At 36.1% G+C, this 26,101-nt stretch overlaps 1 protein-coding gene across 1 annotated transcript in view; it reads left to right on the top strand.

The window, feature by feature from the left end:
• The window catches only part of CSMD3 (CUB and Sushi multiple domains 3), a 1,747,434-nt gene that overhangs the window by 1,679,989 nt on the left and 41,344 nt on the right, over nucleotides 1–26,101 (top strand). Inside the window, 2 exon segments of the mRNA XM_053715303.1 lie at nucleotides 913–1,092; nucleotides 21,424–21,448. Coding sequence (XP_053571278.1) covers nucleotides 913–1,092; nucleotides 21,424–21,448 — 205 coding nt within the window.

Raw genomic sequence — 26,101 nt, 5'->3', positions numbered from 1 at the left:
ACAAAAATAAAGAAGACATTTCTCATACATTTTATACTCTGGAGCTGTAGTATAACAAGTCATTCAAAACACATTAAAGGAAAAAACTTTTTTACAGTACACTGCCCCTTTAAAGACTAGAAAGGTGCATCAGGAATTGGCTGCTTCTAACCATACTCCACATCCCTCCTATGAAGTGTTGCTCTTTCTAAAATATTTGCACATATTCTATCACAACTTTCTATACAATCAATACCTCATAAAAAACCCATTCAAAACAAATACTATCGAAAACAGAAAACCCCCTACATGACTTCCATGTTCTTTTAACGTACCTGTACGTATCGGACGCATACTATTTCTCAAGAATTGTTTGTTTATAGTTCATGCAATGTTATTGTTTTTGTTGTTTTTTTTTAATTTTTATTTTTTTTATTTATGATATGACCTAAAAGCGTATTTATTCAACAAAACAGTCTAAGAGTTGCACAAAAACAAAAAGCGCTAATGCATAGAGCTCATAAATGGGATTATACACATTTTCTGATTGCTATATTTCACTAGAGGAAAATAATCCACTTATAGTGTGTGATGCCTTCTAATAAATATGATCCTTATAAATAATTTATACAGATTTTTCATTCCTAGAAAAAAAATAATAAACAAATGAAACATTTGGAACTTCATTTTATGAAGAACACTAATCTCGACCTAATAAATGTTATTACTAAATAAATAAAAGGTATATACATTACAAATATTAACAGACTCATTTTTTAAGAATTATTTTTTATGATTGATACGGAGCCACAAATTGACAGACTAATGTGTTTCCAAAAACATTCATTACATACAGTATGCAAAAAAAAGGATTAATGGTAGAATAAAACAACCATCGATCTTGCTCTAATATTTCTATTACATTTTTTTCAGCCCACAGCTGTAAGCAGCCAGAATCACCATTACATTCAAATGTTGTTGGAATGGATCTTCCGTCACTTGGTTATACACTGATTTACACTTGTCAGCCAGGATATGTACTCTCTGGGGGCACAGAACATAGAATTTGCCAAACAGATAACACATGGAGTGGAAAAGTTCCAGTTTGTACAGGTAAAACAGAAAATAAATGTAGGTTTAAGTGTGAGTTTCTTATTTTATAATAGTTAGGAAAAACAGATCATTTGTATTTGTTAAATACAAATAATATTAACTGTTTTTCACTAAATTGCCAAATATCTACCAATTGAAAGTAAATCATATGATTTAATCACTGTCTAAGTATATGTCGTAGGTTTAAGAGCATAACATGCAGATCTATTTTATTTTTTATTTTTATTCTAGTCCTTTAAAGCAGTGTTTTTCAACTGAAGTCCTCAAGGCACACTAACAAGCCAGATTTTCATGATGTCTGAACTAGAGCACAGGTGAAGTAATCAGCTGTAGGGTGAGAGCAGGTTACTGATCGACTGATTATTTCACTAATGGTCTAGTTCGGATATCATGAAAACCTGGCTGTTGGTGTGTCTTCAGGACTGGAGTTGAAAAAGAATGCTTTAAAGAACTTCTGTTTGGAATATTTACTCCATCCAAATTACTTAAAGGGACATGAAACCCAACTTTTTCCTTTCCTGGTTCAGATAGAGCATTTGATTTTAAACAACTTTCCAATTTACTTCTATTATCAAATTTGCTTCATTCTCTTGTTATCCTTGGCTGAAGGAGCTGCTATGCACTACTGGTAGCTAGCCAAACACATCAAGTAAAACCAATGACAAGAGACATTTATGTGCATCCACCAATCAGCAGGTAGTTCCCAGTAATTTGCTGTTCCTAAGCTTGTCAAATAAGGATACCAAGAAAATGAAGCCTGATCTGTCTGATCATTAAATAATTTTTTTAGGTTTCAAGTCCCTTAAACTAATAAAACCAGAAATCGTGGATTTCTTTTATGGGTGTTGGGTAGACATACAAACGGTCAATAACAAGCTCATTTCAAATGATATATGTGTGCAGTTAATCTTTTTTTTTTTTTTTAATTAAATATATTATAACTAGTCCTAAAGCCCGTTCACACGGGCCATTTTTTGCAGTACAGTGGTCCCACCCCTTGCGTTCTCTCCCTCCCACTCTCTTTTGCTTTCTCTCTCTCCCACCTCTCTTTTGCGCTCTCTCTCACCCTCTCTTTTGAGCTCTCTCCCCTCTCTCTATCTCCCCCCTCTCTCTCTCTCTCTCTCTCTCTCTCTCCCCTCTCTCTCCCCTCTCTCTCCCCTCTCTCTCTCTATCCCCTCTCTCTTTCTCTCCCCCCCCTCTCTCTCTCTCTCTCCCCCCTCTGTCTCTCTCTCTCCCCCCCTCTCTCTCTCTCCGCTCTCTCTCTCTCTCTCTCTCTCTCCTCTCTCTCTCTCTCCCCTCTCTCTCTCTTTCCCCTCTCTCTCTCCCCTCTTTATATCCCCTCTCTCACTCTCCCCACATCTCCCCTTCTCTCTCCTCTCTCTCTCCTCTCTCTCTATCTCCCCCCTCTGTCTCTCTCTCTCCCCTCTCTCTCTCCCCCCTCTCTCTCCCCTCTCTATCCCCCCTCTCTCTCCCCTCTTTCTCTCCCCTCTCTCTCTCTCTCTCTCTCTCTCTCCACATCTCCCCTCTTTCTCTCTCCCCTCTCTCCATCTCCCCTCTCTCTCCCCCTCTCTCTCTCCCCTGTCTCTTTCTCCCCTCTTGATCTCTCTCTCCCCCCTCTCCCCTCTTTTGAGCTGTTTGAGCTCTCTCCACGGACTTTCACGGCCCTGCCCCCGGCCCCGCCACCTTCACGGGCCTTCACGTGCCTTCACGCTAGACCACGCCCCCTTTACAGGTCTTCATGCTAGGCCACGCCCCTTCATGCTTGGTCACACCCCGCACACGCTCGGCCATGCCCACTTCTTCTTGCGGCAGTCGGCAGATCAGGTAGGGAATCCAAGGCCAAGTGTGTTTGTCCTCGTGCTGTCTCTACTGCGCATGACAGCTTCGGACAAACACACTTGGCCTTTTATAGTATAGGATGTTTAAACATTTTATTGCAAGTGAAAACGTACTAGAAAGCTAATTTTTGTATAGCCTGCAATAACATTGAAATTAAAAATGTCAAATAATTTAGTTTTGGCTATTTGAAAGATTTAAACTTACACAAAATAAATATTCTGTTTATAGCTACATAATTGAAGTAAAGGTTTTCAACTTGCAGAAAGAATTGACCTCAGCAAAATTCCCTTTTTAAAGAAAGATCTTTGTGCATGGGAACATTTTACAATGTGTCCTTTTTCCTACTCTGGGGTGCTGAAATATTTTGTGCACATATTGTTTTTGTTAGGAATAATTCAATTCACAAAACCTTTTGTTATTTGATCAGATTAATGTATATGTGACTCTCAGGCCAATATTAACAAACATTATTCATACCGTATTGTGCAGTGGTTGATAAGTTGACACTAAAGACCCCATTTAAGTAGGGAACATTTCTGCAGCACTTCCAGCTAACAATAAAGCATCTGCTGGAGGAAGTTAATATTGCACACAAAATCTCTAGGAAATACGCAACCTTTGCTCTCATCCAAGCAAAATGTGGGAAAACAGGGGGTTGTCAATCCCCTGGATGAATCAGTCTGAGTTGATTTTACTCCACCATCTCTGTCGAAGCAAAGAGGTTAGAACACAGTAGTCTTACAACTGCTGCTTCTTAAAAGGACAGTTTACTCAAAAACTTTCTCTCCTTTAATTTGTTCCCAAAGATCAATTTTACCTGCTTGAGTGTATTAACTTATTAACAAATAACTCCTTTGCCTTTATATTTTTATTTGAAATAGCTGATTTAGCCTATGGTATCCCTACCTATACTGAAAGTTTCTATACCTAGGTATAGGCTATTGATAAAATATGTAAACACAGTCAGCAGAAGAAATTACACTCACAGTTGTAAGTGGAAGAGATAAAGCTCTAAAATGTTAATTTTCAATTGTTCTTTCTAAATATTGTAAAAAAAAAACAGGGAAGCGTGTGAGTGATAAGATAACAAGATCTGATCTGTCAGCAAGTCAAGCCTTTTATGATGGGCTGTGGTTTCAAAGAGCAAATTCAGCTAATTATTTTGCAAAATAGAGCATAATTGAGCAATTTCTCATCATTTTATATGCTCAGCTGGTATAACAAGTAATAGGGGAACACATTCAGGAAAAAATGATTTTACAGTTAACTGTGCCTTTAACTTGCAGGTGGCGAGCTCAAAGTAGCAAACTTGGCTTCAGGGGCTCTAAAGCTGTATCTGCACATCAGTATCGGGGGCCTAAATATACATCAGTTATAAAACTACTTAATTACATTATCATTTTGAGCAAATTTTGTCTAATAAATCTTGAATACATTTTCTTTTGATTCAATTTTGGTTCTCATGATAACAATCAAATAAATAACAGAGAAACATAGAAACACATATTTTGACAGCAGATAAGAACCATAGGCTCAACAAGTCTGCCCACATTTCTTATAAAGTATAAGCATAATTAGTTCATTGGATAGTCTTATGCTTATCACAGGCAATCTTGAAGTCCCCTACAGTGTTTGTCTTTACCACCTCTAATTGAAGTTTATTTCATAAATCAATTAACCTTTCTGGGAAGAAGTGCTTCCACAAATTACTCTTAAATCTGCTACCCTTCAGCATGAGATCATGATCATCTTTTTTAGACCATGAACCATTTTAGTAACACTCCGTTGAACAGATTTAAGTTTATTTATTTCCATCTGAAGATATGGCCTCATTAATTGCACACAACAGTCTTTCAAGCTGAGAATGAACTAGTGATCTGTAAAGTGTCATCAATAACCTTATTTTCCCTGCTGTAAATACCTTCACCTATGCTACGGTGCATTCTACTGGCCTTACTTGCTGCAAAAGTTCATTGCTTACCAAATTTCAAATTATCTAAAATAATAATTCCCAAATCCTGTTCCTCGTTTGTAACAGTCAAAGAAATGTAATTGAGTATGTTTACCCTTTGGATTTTTTTTTCCTAAATGCAAAGTTTTGTGTTTTATATCACTTCTCATTACATCCACACCCCCAGGAACATTAACACTATTATAAATTTTTGTATCTGCAAGCAGAAATATCTTTCTCTGTGACACTTTTCTGATAAAGCTGATAAATATGTAAAAAAAAGACTCAGACTCCTGAGGAATAACATTAGTTGCTACCCCGCTGCTAAATGCGCTCTAGACTAAGAAAGTATAACTTATTAAATAGTTTATTGTGTGAAACAGGGTAACATCCTTTGCTGCAATCAAGAAAAGCTACATCTTTTTCTCCACCCTGATCTAACATTTTGGTTCCATACTCAAATAAGTGAATTAGATTAGTCTCACGTGATCTTTCTGTAGTGTCACTGTCACCACCGTATCCAAGTTAACCCTCGCTATTCTTGGCCTCTAGATGGTGTCAAGTGGAGGGATTCCTTAAACGGGAATGACTGTGACAAAAGTATACATAGAAAAAATGGTCTTGAGATGCACGATTCATTGAAAGAGCAGGCAGCAGACAAAGCAAGGTTGTTAAACAATACGAAATCAGGACAGGTGGCTGGCAAGGCAAGATCATGAAACAATCCTAGGTCAGGGCAGGCAGCTAGCAAGATCATTAAACAATCCTAGGTCAGGGCAGGCAGCTGGCAAAACAAGGTCATTACACAATCCAAGGTCAAGGTAGCCCAGGGTACAAATAGACTAAGAAAAAAGAAAAAGCACTAGGATGCTGGAAACTGACCATAGATGCATAGCCGCATGACCCCAACAACCAGAGATGAACACCCACCGTCTTTACAGGGAAGGTACCTGACAGTGGTCCCTCCTAAAAGGTTGCCTCAGGACACCTCCTGGATGATCCATATGAGACAAATGAAATGCCCAAATGAGAGAATCTGCTTGCAGATGGTTCACAGGCTCCCAAGAGCACCCCTCAGGACTATGTCCCTTCCAGTGAATAAGATACTCAAGTTTTCCAGCACGAAACCTGGAATAAAGAAAAGCTTCTACCTCATATACATATGTCGGATAGCAGAAAACCAGCGAGTCTCGAAGCACCAGTAAATCAACAAGAAAATTCCACAGGCTAGTGGAATAAGTAAAAACCCTGCAAGGTTTGCGGTTTGAATACTAATAAAGAAAAAATTTTCAGAAGCACTTTATAAATGTATTTTCTATTAAATGGTTTTGTGATATTACATTTATAAATATGATATATAAAAAAATAGAATAATACATTTCTAATATATGTATCCAATCAAATGTTTATGAAGTAAGTTCCTGCTATCCTGAGAAGTTTTCATTGAGCTTTATACGTAGAGCTTTTTGAAGCTCCTGTAAATGTGCGCACCCTGGTGCAAGTATTGTGTGGGGGATTATACCTAACAGTATCAAACTATGTTTTTCTATTCTCTGTCTCTTTGAGGAAACCACCTGAGGTATTCAAGATTGTATTTTCTCTTTATTATTATTATATATTGCTACAATGTTAAACATTGCACTTTTTGCACATTTTTGTACATTTTTAGTTTGTTTTATTATTTATTTATGGTACAAGTGTAACTTTTTAGTATAAACGATGCAGCAGGAAGAGTAGGCAAGAGCGCTGGATGCAGGCCATAATTGCAATAAAAGATAGTAAAAGTAGTGTAGTCATTCTTGACATTGTTATATGCAAATTCTGCTACAGGCAAAAGATAAAACCAGTCATCATGCAAATAAGCACACTAGCAATGTAAATAGTGCTCCAAAGTGTTATTGGTTGCTTACACCTGACCATTGTTTTGAGGATGATATGCAGCAGTGTAAAATGTCTAAATATGTAACAGACAACATAATTCTTTCCAAAATTGTGAGGTAAATTGTACCTCTCTTTCAGAGATGATCTCTTGTAGTAGTCCATGAAGTCATGATAATCTTCTTGAAAAAAGCTGTCAAAAGCTGAGACTCTTTACGGAATAAAATGTACCATTTTGGTTAGATTTTACAGGCAAAGGTACAAGAAAACCACAGAAACTTAATACAGATTTCTTGGACCTGGCACAAATGTCACAGGAAGAAACATATATAGTAACATTATTCCTTAAGCCAGTCAACCATTAATACTGCTGTAGTAGATGTATGGTCTTGCGTATACCTGGATCACCTGCCAGTGGAGCATCATGAACAATACATAATATCTCTAGTTGAAAAGAAGGAGGTACATATAATCTGTCCCCAAAAAAGTACATTCAATCTTTCTTTTGAAAATTTAATTCTTCAGGTGCTCTTCAGGAATTGTTTAATTTGAGACAACAGAGAAGTGTGGGTAGCAACAGAAACAATGTGATGGGAGAATTGACTTGGGAGCCTCAGATAAATCAGTCTGTTAAGAATGAATAGAAGACAAGGTATCTACCTTTCCAGTACATGGTCCAGGCTAATAAATAATATCTAGAAAAAACAATGCCCAACAAGCTTGTCGAGGGCTTAGGCATTGAGCTGAACAAAGTTATTTAAATTGTTTGTGGTCTGTATATATGGTGAAAGAATGTTCTACCACTTTGCAAAAGGTATCTTCACTCTTCCAGAGCAGATTTGGTTGCCGACAGCTCACGATTTCCTACCTCATAGTTTACTTTGGCTGGAGTTAGATATCTGGAAAAGTAAGCAATAGGACTTAAAGAATTCTGAGGTGGTTGTCATTGAGATAACGCAGCTCCCACGTGAAGAATGGGGGCTTGAGTGATCAGATGTTTGATCCATAGTAATATATATTTGATGTGCCTCTAAAGAAGCTGAATACACAAGAATGCAATCTAGGTAAACTACCACACATGTATCCAACAGATCTCTGAGAATATTGTTCAAAAAAGTGGCTGGGGCATTTCATAACCCAAAAAAACTGCTCATAGTGTGTTCTAAATGCTGTTTTCCATTCATCTCCTTTATGTATGCATACAATATTATATGCTCCCCTAAGATCGAGTTTAGAAAATATTTGTTCTGAAAATAAATGCTTCTATTAAAGTTCTGGAATTAGAGGCAGAGGATACCTGTTCTTTACTGTAATGCTATTTAGTTGAGGATAGTTGATGCTAGGTTGTAGTGAAACATCCTCCTTACCAACAAAAATATCCACAGTAAAAGTTGAGGGGAGCATGAATCCCCTTGAAAATAACTTTTTTAAAGTAGCAAATTCTGGCTCCAAAAGTGGCCATATCAATCTCTATAGGTTTAAGCAAAGTTAGCGATGCTGGAGGAAAAGAAGGATGACAATGCAGGGCCTGTCAGAAAGAAGGTATTTCAGCACATACATGTAGAAGAGATGTTCTCACATCTGTCGGTCAATCTGTATGACCAACAAGGCAAAAGCTTCTAGAGAAGTAGGAGTCTCAACCCAAGCCAATGCATCTTTAATTTCTTCAAATAAACCAAGGAAAATTTAACTCCAAAAAGTTGCTTAATTCAAGCCACATAAAGCAGACCAGCATCTAAACTCTGAAATGTAATCTTCCTAAGGATGCTTCCATTGCTGTTGATAATGTAGATTAGTATGAGCAGCAAAGGCTAATTGGGTATCCATGGCTCCAAAAAAGGAATCCAAAGGAAACAGGGATCATTAATCTCCAGGAGTTGGTGGGCCCAGATAATTGGAGCTTTATCTAGTAATGTAATAACTATACAAACTTGTGCTAGCTCCTCCAATTGGTAGTCAACTCTTGTGGCCTCTGACAACTTTCTGGCTTGTTTGTAATATCAGGAATGCCACTGTCACAACCGCATCCAAGTTTATCCCCTCCCTATTCCTGGCCGCTAGTCAGCATCAGCTGGAGGAATTCCTTAACATGGACTGACTGTGACAAAGTATACTTGAAAACAAAAGGGGCCAGAAATGAAAGAGTCAGGGGAGATCAGGCGGCAACATTGTTAAACAATCCAAGGTCAGAGCAGGCGGATGGTAAGGCAAGGTTGTTAAACAATCCAAGGTTAGGCAGAGGGCTGGCAAGGCAAGGTCGTTACACAATCCAAGGTCAGGGTAGACAATGTACAAACAGACTAAGAACAAAGAGTAAGCACTAGGTTTCTGAAAACTGGCCAAACAAACAAGCAACACAAAGATGGACTGACATTACTTATAAAAGGCCAAGGGGTGTGACTGCAATAGGTTAGCAATGTGTATGGTTACCTGTAAAATTACATAAACAAATTATTTTATGATGCTGACCACTAGGAAGGCAAGAAGCGCATGCACGTGGATAGCAACTATGGGAACAAGAAATAACACCTACCACATTGCCAGACCTGGAGACATGTTTAAATGGGCACAGCAAATGAACACGAGCAAGTGATCGATACATAGTCACACAGCCATGATGACAAGAGACAGAAATTGATTGTCCCGGCAGGGAAGTTAACTGACAGTCTCTATGAAAGTCATAATTTCCATTAATTTTCCTACTAATTAAACCAACAGTCCTGTAGTTACCAGTGTCTTCAAAATTGCCCTTTTGATGGAGAGGTGCTACATTAGCAATTCACCGGAACAACTCCTGTCAATAAAGATTGATTAAATAGATGCTAATGGGGCAGCTAGCACATATTGGGTTAATTTAAAACCCTTGAGTGACTATTATCTGATTCCACAGACTTTTTAGCTTTTATTTTTGATAATGCCAATAAAAGGCAAAGGAATGATTGGTCAAAGTGCATTTTAGTTTCATCAAATCCAGGCAACTTTTAGCTCATTGTTTATCCTAGCTTAGCCTTAGATAATTATTTATAATAAAACATTTCAAGGTTTTCTCTACTGTTGGGTTTATTGTTGCTGCTTTAACATCCTTTAGTCTCCAAAACCGTTTTAATCATGTCAGGCTCTTCTGGAGCACATATGCATCTAAAAATTATTAACAAACCACACAAGGTTCACTCAGTGCAGCATGAAAGTATGTAACATAAATAACACTAGTCTGATTCCAAAAATGCATTCCTCTTGTCTGGCATAAGGAAACCACATACATCAAATTCTGAAGGAAACAAGGATACACAGAGAGAACCTAATAATAAAGAAAAAACACCATTTGTTTAAATTTGATAATGGTCTCAACTCACAAGGCACCCTCTATGTGTCTTTGTCTACATATTGCTTTTTGGTGTTTGTGTGTTTCTTGCAAAATCCATAGTTATTATCAGATTATCCTTTAAAGTAAAGGCTAACATGGGGATTTATTGACTTTTTTATAGCACAGGTAGATTTGTAGTATAAAGATACTGATGACATATTCAGCAATAAGGTACTGCACCAGTATCCAAATATGCTAGAAATGTAAATAATATCCTGCATGCTTTTTTAATCTATATGGTGTCATCTATTTTAAATCACCTGTGCTAGAACAAGATAAGCATATCGTTTTTTTATTTTTTACCACATCTGATAGGAAAACATGTGATACATATTTGTGGTCCTTTTTTCTCTACATCAGTTATTTAAATCTTAAGTTAGTTTTCTTTTTATATGTATAATATTATACAAATGCATTTAATACAATAAATATACCAAATATTTTAAAACTGTGACTTTCCCAATATTGCAAACATGGACAGGCCAATGACAAATTACCTTTTGGGTTCACCAGGTTCGCAGCCGGTCGGTCTGTTGAAATATTATAAAATAGTGGGCTGAACCTCATTGTGCTGACAAGTAGCAATGTGTCTTCCATAGGATATAACGGAGATTGCAACTTCAACAAATGTCAGCTCAGTGGCAATGTCAGGAGCAGGGGCGCTGTCTTTAAAGCGTGTTTACATGAAATAGACTGTGCATTTGCGTAAATAAAAAAGTTGTATGTGTAGTAACACTTCAAATTATGCATATATATATTCAGTTTCACTGTTTATACACTAGATTTATCACACTGGGAAATATCACCCCTGAAAAGCAGGCGAGACTGAAATGGCTGAAAAGGGATAGCTAAGATGGAGGACAGTACTTTCAATATTAGAAACCCACAGCAATGTTGCCCCATTAAAATACAGGTTACTCCCATGGAAGGCCCAGTAAACTCCCAAGGACCACCTATATATTCAACATATCTGCGATCGACTTTGTTAATAAAGCCTAAATAAATAAACACTTCCTTTTAAAACTATAGAAGCTGGGGTATTGTATGTTACAATATGTATGTAAACTGTAAACATGATTGTACTAATCTTCTATTGTGTCCTTAGGCATATATCACGTTTAAGCATTTGTAATATTCATATTTCATCATATTAATATATATCTATATCTACATCTATAGATATATATTAATAATATTATAGAACATGTTTGCTACTGTGCAATGGCAATATTATAAGTAAAACACGACTGCGCAATTACAGTCGCAATATAATGAAATATGAAAATTACAAACACGGATACGCAATCACTATATTGTTAAATATGAAAACACAAAAATTGTGACCGCATTATTGTGAAATATGAAAACACGAAAATGCAATCGTAATATTGTGAAATGTGAATATTGTGATTGCAAATGTACGTTCACAATATAATGCAAATATAAATATCTAAAATGCACAATCACAATATTAAAATAAGTAATATTAGACCCCAAAGGACACAATAGATGATTAGTACAGTCATGTTTACAGTTTAAATACATATTCTAACATTACATTCGACAGTACATATACATTAAACAGTGTATGTACATATATGATATAGCCACAATCCCCCAGTTCCTATAGGTGTATTATTGATATATTTAATTCCCTATTGTATTGTAAGAACAGGGTTGAGTTTCTGTTGACACATATAAATTGTATTGCCATACAGTACTGTGTAAAGAGATCCCTTTGTGGCAATGCTGCTTTGAATATATCGCTGGTATCAGATCAGCATTACCACCCACTGAAATGTATGACAATGCTTCCTTTAAACAGTACTGTCAGCCCTTTTGAATATTTTGCCAGCTTTCTTAACATCTCAATGGATCACTTTTGAATATCTCACCACCTCGTGGCAGTTTCGAACATCAGCGCATGGAAGAGCCAGACCAATTCAGTTTAATTAAAATAAAAGCTAACGAAGGACTAAGACAAAATGTACATTATTGGCAATAAAGCAATTCAGATAAGATTAAAACAGAGAAAGCAAAAGATTAAGACAACAATAAATGGGACCCTTAGCATCTGTTACTTTGTTTCCACTTTATTATTCATTTTACATGTTAGTATCACTTGAGAACCATTAAATAAATGTCATGTAAAAGAAGGCTATGAAAAAAAGGGATAAATATAATGTGTATATAATGTAAACAAGTAAATAAAAAAATAAGAAATACAGATCAGTTCCTTAATAAATTCAAAACTGGTTATAAAATATGAGTTTCAATTAAATCTCTGTATTAAAAAACTATGAAGTTATAAAAGAGAGATTCTTTTATTTAAAGGGAATGTTAAGTACTGAATGCGCAACACTACTTTATTTTGTTTAAAAAAGTTACCTCATTAATTTTTCATTGTTTATTCATTTATGTTTTTCAGCTGGTGACAAGACTGTGGTGAAACCAGCAGTGGGTACACCAAGTCCTAAGTTAAATGGTAAGTCATAAATCAAAATAACAATGCAATTCAATTACTTGTCTTAATGTAAAATACAAAAAATGTACTATTTTGAGATTTTTGCATTTTGTTGTATTACCATGCATGTTCAATTCAATAAGGGAATGGAAATAAAACATAATTTTCATTGGATATGTAACATATACCGAGGTCTATTAGAATTATTTAGAATAGTTTAGCAAATAATGTATCTCCTAAATTCCCTGTAGACGTTAATGGTGACAAAAATCATTAGATAAGGGCTGTTCCTGCTGTATTTATTAGGATCTGTTCCATACCTAAACTTTGTACACATTGTATAAAAATATAACCACCAAATTATAGAAATAGATTTTGCACATTCATTAAAAATATAAAATTTGGCCACTGTTTGCTTATTCTAAATGAATGTAAAATGTTTCTAAACTTTGTCATTATTTTCCCCCAATTTTCTCTTTATCACATAAACTTTTTAAAATAGTATTTGAATATTGACTTTCATAGACTTCAGTTTAAAGGACATTAAAAGAATAAAATAAATAATTTCAGACAGAACATTTTACAATTTTCTTCTCTTATCTAACTTCCTTCCTACTCTTTTTATCTTTTGTTGAAAATCATATCTGGGTATGCTCAGGAGTAGCAAATCACTTTTGAGAGCTAGCTGTTGATTGGTAGATGCACATATTTGACTGTTATTTGCTCACCAGGGGCGCGATCACATATACGGCGCAGGTTTTTGTGCAAGCGTGGGAACCCGCGCCACCCGTAATTTCACCTTGCACATCGGGGTATTACATATATTGCGCCGTTAGATGCTAAACTGGTGTAAGTAGGACAAACTGGCGATCTTATGAAATGTGCGCAAATACACATTTTAGTCGTTGCAAGTAACTTACGCCAGTATTTTATCCACGGAAAGTGTCAATAAAGAGTAGTTTCATGCAAATTAGGCTAACACTCATAAAAATGAACCGCAATTTCATATAAAAATGCAACACGTAATTATGCTATTCAAAATTCATATATAAACCCATATATAAAGAGATGAAGGTAATACAATTATGATTTCCCATTGTTCTCTCCTCCAAGTATTGTTGATTGTTTTGAGAAGAAATTTAAAGTACATAAGCAAGTATATGTCCACAATATGATAAAGTACCTACAAGCTCAATCCATTTGATTATGTTGTGGCTTCAAACTATTTCAAATACACAAATAAACCTTAAAAAAACAATATCATAGTATACTGTCCCTTTAACCTTGAGATACTGCTTAAATGTATGTGTTTGTTAAGGCTTCCAGGGAGTTATGTTTCTTTTTTAGTCAGTGCATGGGTTGCTGCGCCTGCAATATGTGGCGAGATGAGAATGGAGTAGATTTTCTGAATTCTGCGCGCGTAAGTCCTTACGCTGTATATTGGATACCAAATTGCGCGTCTGTTCTATGTTAGTCTATGAGTAAAAAAAATACGTCCGAAGGGTGAAATATACGCGCGTAACTTGTATGCTACGCCGTATATGTAATACCAAAATCGCATAAAATCTGGCGTCGCCGGCTTTTGCGGGCGACACTGCATATGTAATGGAGGCCCTGATGTGTTCAGCTAACTACAAGCACTGCATTGCTGCTGCAACAATAAAGGATATAAAGAGAATATAGCAAATTTGATAATAGAAGTAAATTGGAAGGTTGTTTAAAATTGCTTGCTCTGTTTGAATCATGAATTAAAAATGTTGGGTTTTATGTCTTTTTAAGTCTACTGGAATCAAAATTCAAATGTAATATTCACACTATCCATTCAAATACCTAAATGATAACATATGTTCTATAGAATGGCAGAAAATATTAAAGGGAACATTCCTTTTACCATATATAAATACAAATTTTGACATTTACCCATCCCTAATAAATCCCTATATTGGAGGTTATGTGAGGTGATCATTTGCAAGAATATTGGTACTTTTTTGAGTATTACTAAGAACCTCTTTAAAATGTTAAATAATCAAGATATTGGAAAAACATCCTCTGAATACTTTTAATTTTTATTTTTACAATAAAAGTTTATTTTTATGATTCAGCAATTTAAAAAAAAAAGTTTCCAATTTGCTTCTATTATCAAATTTGTTTTGTTCTTGTGTTATTCAGTGTTGAAGAGATATTTAGGTAGGTAGCATGCACATGGCTGGTTCACAGTGCTCCTGCAATGTATAACATTGTTGCAAAAATGTGCTGCAGAGACATGTAGACTCTTGAGCTTACCTTCCTGCTTTTCAACAAAGGATAACAAGAAAATAAAGAACATTTGATAATAGAAGTAAATTGGAAAGTTGTTTAAATTTGTATTCTCTGTCTGAATCATGAAGAGCAAATTTGTTTTCCTCTCATAGCCCAAAAACAAATAGTTCAGTTGGACTTTAGCTTTAAAATCAAAACAGATTTAAAGTAACTATTTCTCATGTGGAAAAATGATTTCAGCATATTTAAATAGTCCTTTTTTAGGTACATGATATTCATTTAAAAATTTTTAGATCCCTTTAATAAGATTATCTGTTTCAGTATAGCACCTTGGCTAATCATAAACAAGCCCAGTGATTTCTGCATACAAATGACGATTTATTAAAAAAGATAAATAAATGCTTGAGTTTGTTCACTCTATTGATCCTTGGGAAAAAAGGTCAATCTCTCTGGCAGCCAGGGGGTTAATCAATGCCATTACTAGTTTACAAATCCAAAATGTACAGTTGTTGACAGATCTATTTGATATGAATCAGTTTTAACTTTAAGTCTAAACTTATAAAGAGACTTAGGGCAAAATTTCTGGAAATATTAAGAAAATGTACTTTAATATACAGTTTATACAGTGCTAGTGAAAAGAATGTTTTTGAAAGAAAAAGAACAGAATTATAGTATGACAGCATGCCCTGAAGCTAGAGATGTACCAACGATACAGGAGGATATATGAGGAAATTAAAATTGTTTGAAAAAAGATGTAGATCCAGAGACTGTCTACTTTCAAAGGTAGCTGACATATTAACTTAAGAATGCATTAGCTGCTGTGTCATGCTTCATAGCAGCTATTAATGGTCCTTAGGTGAGCCGTTATCTGCTTAATTCTGAAGCAGCTGGTATAGGCATTTATAGGAATATTAGAGGATAATTTGTGATATTTCCTTACCTTGTTGATGTTTTGTGCCATTTGGACAATGTAAGTTCACTGCACATTTTTTTTTAATCTTCCTTTGCAAGAAGTATATAAAAAATATGGTAAGCTGACAACATCATAAAAAAAATCAGTGGTTATCAGCTGTAGTATGTCAGTACCAATGGAGTCTTTAGAATTGAAATGGACAGTGGTTTTACAATTCAGACATGAATCATTAGGGAGCCTTCAAAGATGTTTAAATGGCACTAAAAGTACCAGATGATTTCAAACTCAGCAAGAATATTTTACTGTTGTTCATCAATCCAAAACAACCAACTTGCTACTAATGGTTAAACAAGTAGTCTCACTAATAAATGTGTGAACAAATAAAATGATATTTTTGTAAATAAAAAAAATTGCAGCTGCTCATATATACAATGTAAATGTTTTAACATCATACAATTTGTTCCCCTTTTTCGTAGTTTGATATGCATATTTTATAAATATTGCAGAAAAAGAGTAATACATCAATATGTATTTATTGGATTGCATGTTCTTGGATTATTACTGTGAGGTATTTTAAAACAGAGATGTTTTATGGACTAAAATGCATAAATATGTTAATTTTAGCAACACCAAGGAAAGCTTGAGATAATAGGAATAGTAGGAATAATCTGTGGCTATGTATTTATTCCGTGTAACTGTGCCCCTGGATGCCAGTATGTAAACTGAATACAAATAAATATAATTACTGTACAACTTACTAAATGGCTTTAAAATAATGAATTGAAATTTCAGTTATAACTACTAGATAGAACAAAAAAAAATAAGTGCTCAAGGTCAAAATTTGATCCGTATAAAGAAAAACAAAATCTTTACAAAATACTAATAAATACTGTATACCAAATATGATATAGTAAGAATGGGTAAAATACATCCAAATAAATAAAAAAATAAAAATAAATGTGTTTATTATGTAACTACTAATAATAACCATAAACAAATTGTGGTAAACATTTAGAGTTAAATTGTTTCTTTAAGCTTAAACATGATTTATGCCAAAGAATATTAAGAACACAAGGCATACAATAAAAAGTAAAACTAATAAGACCCCCATTTGGGTATCTGATATAGAGCTGCTTTGTCCAAACTTAAAACAGAGCACTTGAATTTCTTTCATAAGGTGGCAAGAATCCATGAGCCATTACCTGTTGGATTCAAACTCCTGGCAACTAGGAGGAGGCAAAGATACCCAACATTTCACAATCTTTTAATCCCTCTCACCTGCGCAAGAACACCCTTTTGGAGTTAGTCACATGCCTTCCTCCTCTTGTTAGGTTAGTCTGCAACAGGTGCTATGGGGACTTGTCTCTTATGGCTCCTGTCGGTTTATCATTGCACTCCAAATTGAGATCCTCTGCTGTTATTAGTACCACACTGTATGGGTTTTCTCTTCGAAGCAGTTTTTTTACTAGTTGGGTTAGCATGGAAAAGTGGGTGCATAACAGGTAAGTACCACGGCACTTATACATAGTACATAGATGTGTATATATCATAGCCAAAGGACACTTTAGTTACAGACTCAATCACTATTTTGTTAGTTCATATTATGGGACATTGTGCATTCTGGTACTGACTTTATTATATTCATAATAATTATACATTTTGTTTGCTTTATGTTAGCACAGAACTTTTAGTGTTTTCAGTATTGTCAGCAAGTGTGCTTCAGGGGCGTGGTCACAGTTTCCCTGTAACGCATTCTTTTATCTTTATTATAGCTATCAATAGAGCAGTTCTTTCAGCATTCTCCACCTTTTCAGGATGTAGGCTACAGGAAAGTGGTCACGGTTTCTCTGTAGTGCATGCATATTTTTCTTTTTTTACATCACTTAGTGGTGCAGTGAACCAGCTTCCAGCCACACTATTTTCCTGCCTTTCCGCCCCCCCCTTCAATAGCGGATGTCATTTTAAATCCTGTTTTCTCAGAATGTAGGCACCTGGAGGCGATTAGTTCTTTTGTATAATTTGAATTTTATATATATATATATATATATATATATTCAGGTGTGTAAGTATGTATGTGTGTATGTATATATATATATATATATATATATATATATATATATATATATATAGTTTTTTTTTCTTTCTTCTTCTTGTAATAACATATAAAGGGGTTTCAAACATGGTATTAACCACATAACTTTGACATATTACAAACTTATGTCCACAGTTTAACACAATATGCTGTATTTACATAAACTATATATATATATATATATATATATATATATATATATAAAACCACCAATCCACTTTATAGTCTGGTGGATGATAGCTTATTCCTTTTCATAGGGACTAGTTGCAGTATGTCCAAAATCTGTAGATTATAATCATAATTACCTATGATTATAGTTTGTTCCGCAGGCTGATGTTTCCTTCAGTGAACGTTATTCTATTCATTCTCAGCTCTTGTCCTAAAATCTAGAGGTAATTGCTCCAGTTCCAGTTTTTGAAAAAATATCAAAGATTGCATTCCAAATTGTTCTCCAAGAAAGGGAAACCTTTTTGTCTATTTTGTCTCTTAAATTTTTAACAGGTTTTACCTTACTTTAAGATGGATTCTGTTTTGTCCATTTTACACTAGTTAATAAGGGTTCTTTAATGTTCACGAAAGATGTAAAGGATGCCCTTTTTCATATTCCTATTCTCAAGGAACACTATCAGTTCTTAAATATGACCTTCAAGACAAACATTTTCTGTTTTTTGCTCTTCTTTGGAATGCACTATAGCTCCCAGACTTTTTGCATAGGTTCTGGCAGCTATAGTAAAGTCCAAAGAAGGGTTCTTTGTTTGTTATGAGAGTATTTATTTGATTAAATTTTATTTGAACAACAGACTTCTGTTGTTTTTTGCATACATTGAAGGAGAATCAATTTAAAGCAAGTTTTGTTCTCCTAAATTTGAGTTTTATTTCTGAGAGTCTTGGGTGACTGATTTCACCATCATATGTCCCTTTGCACATTTTATTTCAGCCTTCTCAATTCAGCTTGCTATTCCTTTGTGCAGGGATTACAATCTGTATTCTTAGTAATCCTTTTGGACTCCTCGATAAAACAGACTTTTTCCTAGTAGTTTTTATTCATCTTTTTTGGACTTAAATTACTACTAACACTAGTTGTGGTTATAGTCTGGGTTTTCTGCACAGTGTAGGGAGTTGGTTTATTCAGGATGAGAAGTTACCAGTAAATATCTAAAATTGTTCTTTATGAAGGTTTCCTCTCTTTCCAGGCTTGGTCTTTTCTCTAATGAGATAATTGTCTGTTTGTTAAGTCAAACAATGTCCCAGTCGTGGCATAGATTGTTCTTCAAAATGGATCTTCTAGTTTCCTTACCAATACTGGAAGTCACTTAAATTTGACTTGAACTGAGTACTGTACTTTTTCTGCATTTCGCATCCTATGAGTGAATTTTGAAGGCGGATTGATTCAGTTCACTATTTCTTCATCTGGGAGAAGGTTTTCTCTTTCAAGGGGTTTTATACCAGTTTGTGATTCTATGGGGCGAAGTAGCGTATCATGTCCGCTGCACATTGATAAATGCTGACTGCTGGTGCAATTCCGCCCCCTGCAGATTCGTGGCAAATCGGCTGCTAGCAGGGGGTGCCAATCAACCTGATCGTATTCGATCGGGTTGATTTCTGTCTTCGGCCTCAGAGCAGGCAGACAAGTTATGGAGCAGCGGTCTTTAGACAAGGGGCATCAAGCTCCATACAGAGCTTCATAAATCAGCTCCTATGACTTAGTTCAAATTTAGACCTTATACCCTCTTGTTTAATCCATTTTATTCCTTTTCAACTGTTGAAAACACCTTCCATTATTTAATGTATTTTCAATTACTTGTTATACCATCTGAGTATAAAATGTATGAGAAATTCCATTTTAGGTTTATTTTTGTTTATGAATTAGCTGGTGTTGTGCTTTTAAACCACAACCTATTGAAATGGGTTAAGCTTGTAGGTAATAGCAGATCTCAATATGCTATCACTTTGTGTACACAGACTGGCTTTCTTATTTTATATCTGTTTGTAAACCAAAGCCCAATACTTCAAGAGAACAATGGAAAATTAACATTTTATTACTCAACTATCATACACCCCACTGGGAGTGTATTTTTTCATGCTGGATGTGTTTACTTTGGTTTATAAATAGCTTAGTATAGAAACTTTCTGTGTAGGTTAGGATTCCACAGGCTATATCAGCTATTTCAAATGCCTAAATAAGGGTAAACAAGCTATTTGTAAACAATTTAATACACTCCAGCAGGTAAAATGGATCAATGGGGGGGGGGGGCAAGTCTAGCCATGCAGGGTGATGGCTGCTTAATTCTTGGCTCTTATGCCTCACACCCAATGAATAGTTGAATAATGGGGGCCAATATTTTACAATTTGGATTACAAATGCAGGCTTAGACACACTAACTCACACAGTAAATGTTGAGAGGGAATCTGAGCACCAGCGACTGACCTCCACCTACTATCGCCGACCCGGTAATAAAGGCCTACTCTGGGCCATACACACATTATGTCATAGTTGTCACACAGCTATCGGGAAAGCAAGCTTCGATTGGAAGGAGGATTCACTGCACTCGCCATCAATCAGGACATTGAATTAGCGGAACACACGCTACAACCATCTGCACCTGAGAAACAGGGACAAGCTCTGTCTCACCTGGTTCGCTTGCTTGCTGACTCCTGGGGTCAGATTGGAGATAAGGAGGTTGGAGTGGGGAGAAGGAGTGACGCTCCGGTGTCGTTGGCGGCACTAAGTAACAGGTCGATTGAGCAGTCCAGTACAGGAGAGGCTATACCTGAATGCCGGAGTTGAACCACGCAGCCGCAGAGATTGGTGAGCAATATATGTCGCACATAACTAGATCTCACGGCGAGTGCAAATTAGTCATACACAGTTCTCCAGACATAGCACAAGAGCTCTTAAATTATAAAAGAAAAACACTACATTCTAGGAGGACAAGTTAACAACCCTGGGGCTCATTAATAATTTATAAAAATTCTAGAGGCCTACAAGCTAGTCTGCTATTTTGGACATTATGCACTTATGAAACAAAAGTTATAATAATACCGGCTGTACTGCATTATTTATCATAAATACAGGGAGACCAGATAGGAGACCAACCTTAACATCAAGGGGATAAACTACCTATCACTGGCACGTTTACGCTAAAAGCAATTGCCTAATATAAAGCCTCATACGGGTGTGCCACTGGATAAAAGTTCCAATTCTACCACAGACAACAGTGACATGTCCAACAGGAAAAATAGTAAGATAGAAAAGGGGACAAAATCTGCAAATCTAACTAATTATCTTAAAATAATGACACCCAGCACAGACACATTGGATCATAGACCCCCTTCCCCTATCCATAATACTACTGACTTGGCTACTACCACTCCTATCCAACAACAAGAATATTTGACTAGAGAAGACCTTAATACTATAGCCTCTAAAGATGACATTAATAAAATCCTGGCTGAAATGAGATCACTTTTTGGAGATCTAAAAAAGTACATAACGCAGGTCAATCAACAAGTCCAAATACTGGAAAATAAGCAAGAATTCCATCAAAATAAAGTTAAAACCATCTCACAGCACATTCAAGACCACAAGGAAAATAGTCAGTTTTTTCTGTCCAGGATTGAGGACCTGGACAACAGGGTACGAAGGAACAGCATCAGGATTAGGGGGGTCCCGGAATCTGTCACAAATACCTCACTGAAAGGATACCTACAGGATCTATTTTGCGCACTAAAAGGAACACCAAATTCTGCAGATATCCCAATTGAGAGAGCACATAGGGCTCTTAGACCAAGACCCTCACCTAAAGCTCCAAAAAGCAAGAAGTATAAAGACTGTGACACATGCGGGATTTTTATTGAACTACGTAAGATTACCTTGCAGAAGAGAAGAGACCTTAAATATATCACTACAGAGCTCGAAGCACACAAAATCCAGTACAAATGGGGCTTCCCAGTATGCTTAATAGCCTCTAAAAATGGAACGCAAACAATCTACAGAGTGCCGACAGATCTTCCTGAATTTTGTAAAGTACTTGAAATTGACATTCAACAGCCTGAACAGATGGGAGCTCAGCAGCAGGAACACCAACCACGAGAAAGTGATACTCATGGACAGAACTCTGGTACTTGAGCGACTATTATCACCCCCAAGTTATGGACACACCAAACATTAAGAGGCACCTGATAAGTATTGTATATCTTCTTTAGAGTAAACATACTTGTGGTTTACCATATATGAAGTATTGCCTACCTAGGCACTTGCAGACTGTTATATATGCTAGTATAGGCACGTGTTTGTTCTATTCACCTGTTCACACAAGTTTATACATTGCTTTATGTGGGTGACACTGAGTACCTGTTGATCTTTCAATGGTTTGACAACTATTTGCCAGATAAATTTATAAGTAAACATCAGTGTCATTACAATATCATAGGGTGCCTACTATAGGTACAAACTCATAAGGTACAACATATTAAGTAAAAATAGACAACGGTTATATGTTTTTGATGCTGATTCCTACTCAGTGTGTTTGCTAGTTAAATAGTTACATACTCTACATGATAACACTAAGTGGAGGCATGCGATAATTGACAGCTCCTATCAGAAAGAGTGTTGTTTATGAGACGGTTTCAGAACCACACTGACAATGTCACTCCTTAACTTATACCTACACATAGCACTACACTACAACAAGAACCTAGAAAGCATAGAGGTAGGATGTTTTTATTTGTTCTCATGTTAGTTGCAATATAAAATATGGTTACACTGTGTTCCCCTGCTGGGTATGATGAACACACTTATATTGATTGTTATTGACCCGGGCTTGAAATATGGTGTTGCTCATATGGTGCATACATGTATAATGTCAATTGCATTATTGTTTTGAGTTAGAAGCACCACTATTACACAAAAGCTCATAGATATTAAAGTACCAAGAAAGGCCTGTACAAGTTATAATTATGTTGCAGTTGTTGTTTTTTCTTCTTGTAATATATGACTAAAAAGTTACTGTCCCTATAATGTACCTGCTCATGATGTGGATAGCATGTTCACATGTGCCCCTCTTTTATATACAAATAAGCCCCGCAACACCTGACTGGTTCAGGATTGCATGACTCCCACATCTAATATTATAACACCATAATCAAATCGGGTGTGAGGATACTGACCCCACACTTTCTTTATCCTTTTTTTACTACAACCGGGATAGGCTGTGCTATATACTATACTCATTCTATTCCTATTTAACCCAATTGTAATACTTGAATTTCCTACTATTGACTCTTGTCTTTCTCAATCACTTCACTCTCTATTTCTGATTTCTTAATTTCACCCTTTTTTTTCCTTCTCTCTTCCCCCTTCACCCACCCTACACCCACCCATCTGGTAAAAAGGCATCCCAAAGTACACATAACCTATCAGTGATGACAATTAATACAAAAGGACTCAATACGCCAGAAAAGAGATCCCATTTAATACGAGACGCTATCAGATTACATTGTGATATTATATATATACAAGAAACTCATTTTAAGAGATGCGGAGAGCCGAGATGGCCCAATCTCAAATTCCCAACATCTTTTTTTGCATCTGATCCTACCAAAATAAATGATGTGGGAATTCTCATAAAACAGTCATCTCCATTTACTTTGATACAGGAAGAGAGAGACCCGGAAGCTCAATATTTGATAGTTGTAGGCATATTACATAACAGACCGATCACATTAGTAAATGTATACTTTCCCAATCAGTACCAAAACAAATTTATGACAGTTATCAACAACAAAATTCTTGAGTTACAGAAGGGAGCCCTGATTCTTGGTGGTGACTTTAACCTCCCTCTAGATTCTCAGCTGGACACTTCTAAAGGACTAGTGTCCACCCTAAAAAGGATTAAACAATGCAATGCTAGACTTGAATAATTAGAAGTTCATGATACATGGAGAATTGCATATCCTACTAGGTGAGACTACACCTTTTTTTATCACCCTCATGACCTATATACCAGAATTGACTATATTTTTACTGATCAATCAACATTAGCCTCAGTCATAAACACACAAATTCTTCCCATGACTTGGTCTGATCATGCCCCAGTACTGTGTAAATTGAGATGGCATTCTATACCAGATCATCCCTTTATTTGGAGTTTTGATGATTTCATACTTGACAACCAATTGACCAGGGCAAGTATTGAATCTACACTTACTGACTATTTTACACTCAATGATATTGAGGAACTTCTAAACACACAATATGGGAAGTCCATAAGTGTGTGCTACGGGACGAACTTATTAAACAAAAAGCTTTTTTGGCTAAACAAACTAGGATTAAATATACTTCGCTTCTAACCAGCATACACGATTTAGAGGTTAGGCATAAAAAAACACCTTCAGACATTTTCAGAAATTTTATGAATTTGGAAAAAAGCCTTGAAAATTACTAGCGAGGGCCCTAAAAAGGAAACACCTGAAAACACATATTCATTCTATTACTAACAAACATGACTCCACATATTTAGACAGCTCAGCCATTGCTGAAGTCCTGCGAACATATTATCATGAGTTATATAACTTGCAGTACCCTTCACACTCGTCACAGGAAGGGGACAAACAACCGACCTCATCAGAAATAGACTCATATTTAAATACTATTACACTCCCCTCCTTATTGTGAGAGGACGTAGAGGAATATTGTGAGAGGACGTAGAGGAATTGGAAGCCCCCATATCTACAGAAGAGGTGCTATGCACCATTGAAAGTCTACCGACAGGAAAAAATCCTGGCAATTGGCCTCCTTATTTAACACACTAGACGAGTCCCAGGGTTTTCCCTCTTCTATGTTAACAGCTCATATCACAACCATTCAAAAAAACAGGAATACAAACAAATCTCCCTGAAAATTTACGACCAATCTCCCTTCTGAACGTCGATATAAAGGTCTTTGCCAAAATTCTCTCTACCAGGCTAAACACATTTTTACCCAATCTAATATCACCTGATCAGGTAGGATTTGTTCCAGGCCGCAAGGCCAGGGACAATACTATAATGGCCACCTTGCTTGGGAATTATGCACAATGTAACAAAATTCTGATGATACTGGTTTCCACGGACACTGAGAAGGCCTTCGACAGGATCAGCTGGAAGTTTCTGAAGGCTGTCCTGTCGAAGATGAAGTTTGGACAACTTTTTATACATAGAGTTTTCTCTCTTTATACAGCCCCTTTGGCGCAGGTCAAAATAAATAATATTCTTTTGAAACCCTTCAATATATCTAACGGCACCAGACAAGGGTGTCCCCTATCACTGATGTCATTTGTCCTTGTCATAGAAGTTTTGGCACAGAAAATTAGAGATAATGGAAAAGTAACAGGAATCAAAATAGAGGAGCAGGAGCATAAGCTGTCTCTTTATGCAGACGACGTCCTGCTCTTTCTTACAAATCCACTAATATCACTCCCGGAGGCCTTAAAGGAATTTGAGGAGTACGGCAGGCTTTCAAATTTTCACCTAAATAAAACTAAGTCAGAAATTTTAAACATAATCAGAATTATGCCAACTTTCTTCTATATGCCCACTGCGCGTTCAGACCCGTGCACTTAAATATCTGGGGATAAACCTCACGCCAACTACAGAAACACTTTTCGAGGCCAGTTACTTAAATTTACTCACTATGATCACCAGTGATCTTTCCTCTTGGAGAAATAAACCGGTCTCTTGGTTTGGGAGGATCGGTATCATAAAACTGAATATTCTCCCCACAGTATTGTATTATCTACAAACCTTCCCAATCCCTCTCCCTACACACTACTTACACAAATTACAGAGTGTGATGGAGGAGTTAATTTGGAAAGGAGTAAAACCATGTATAGCAAAACAAACCCTCTATTAAACAAAGGAGAGGGGTGGGTTGGGGGTTCCTATTTATTAGTCTACAGAAAGGCCATCAACCTTCAACACCAGGTAGAATGGTGTAATAACTCAAAAGATAAGACATGGGTTCAGATTGGTAGAACAGTTATGGGGGTACAAAATGTAGGCACCTTGAGCTGGACTTCCATAAAAACTTGGCCCAAACTGATAGTCGGATATGCATTACTCTGGGAATTTTTGCACAATGGGACAAAACTCTAGTTGATCACCCCTTCATATCCTCAAATCCATCCCCACTTATCTCCTTTGTGGATAATCCAGATATTCCTTTTTCAAACACTCTATGACGTAAATAGAACTGTAATTCTATTGGCTGA

The sequence above is a fragment of the Bombina bombina genome, chromosome 5 (assembly GCF_027579735.1).
Source record: "Bombina bombina isolate aBomBom1 chromosome 5, aBomBom1.pri, whole genome shotgun sequence".
Lineage (NCBI taxonomy): Eukaryota > Metazoa > Chordata > Amphibia > Anura > Bombinatoridae > Bombina > Bombina bombina.
Note: the sequence above shows the minus strand (reverse complement) of the source record. Positions and strands in the feature narration are given on the sequence as shown.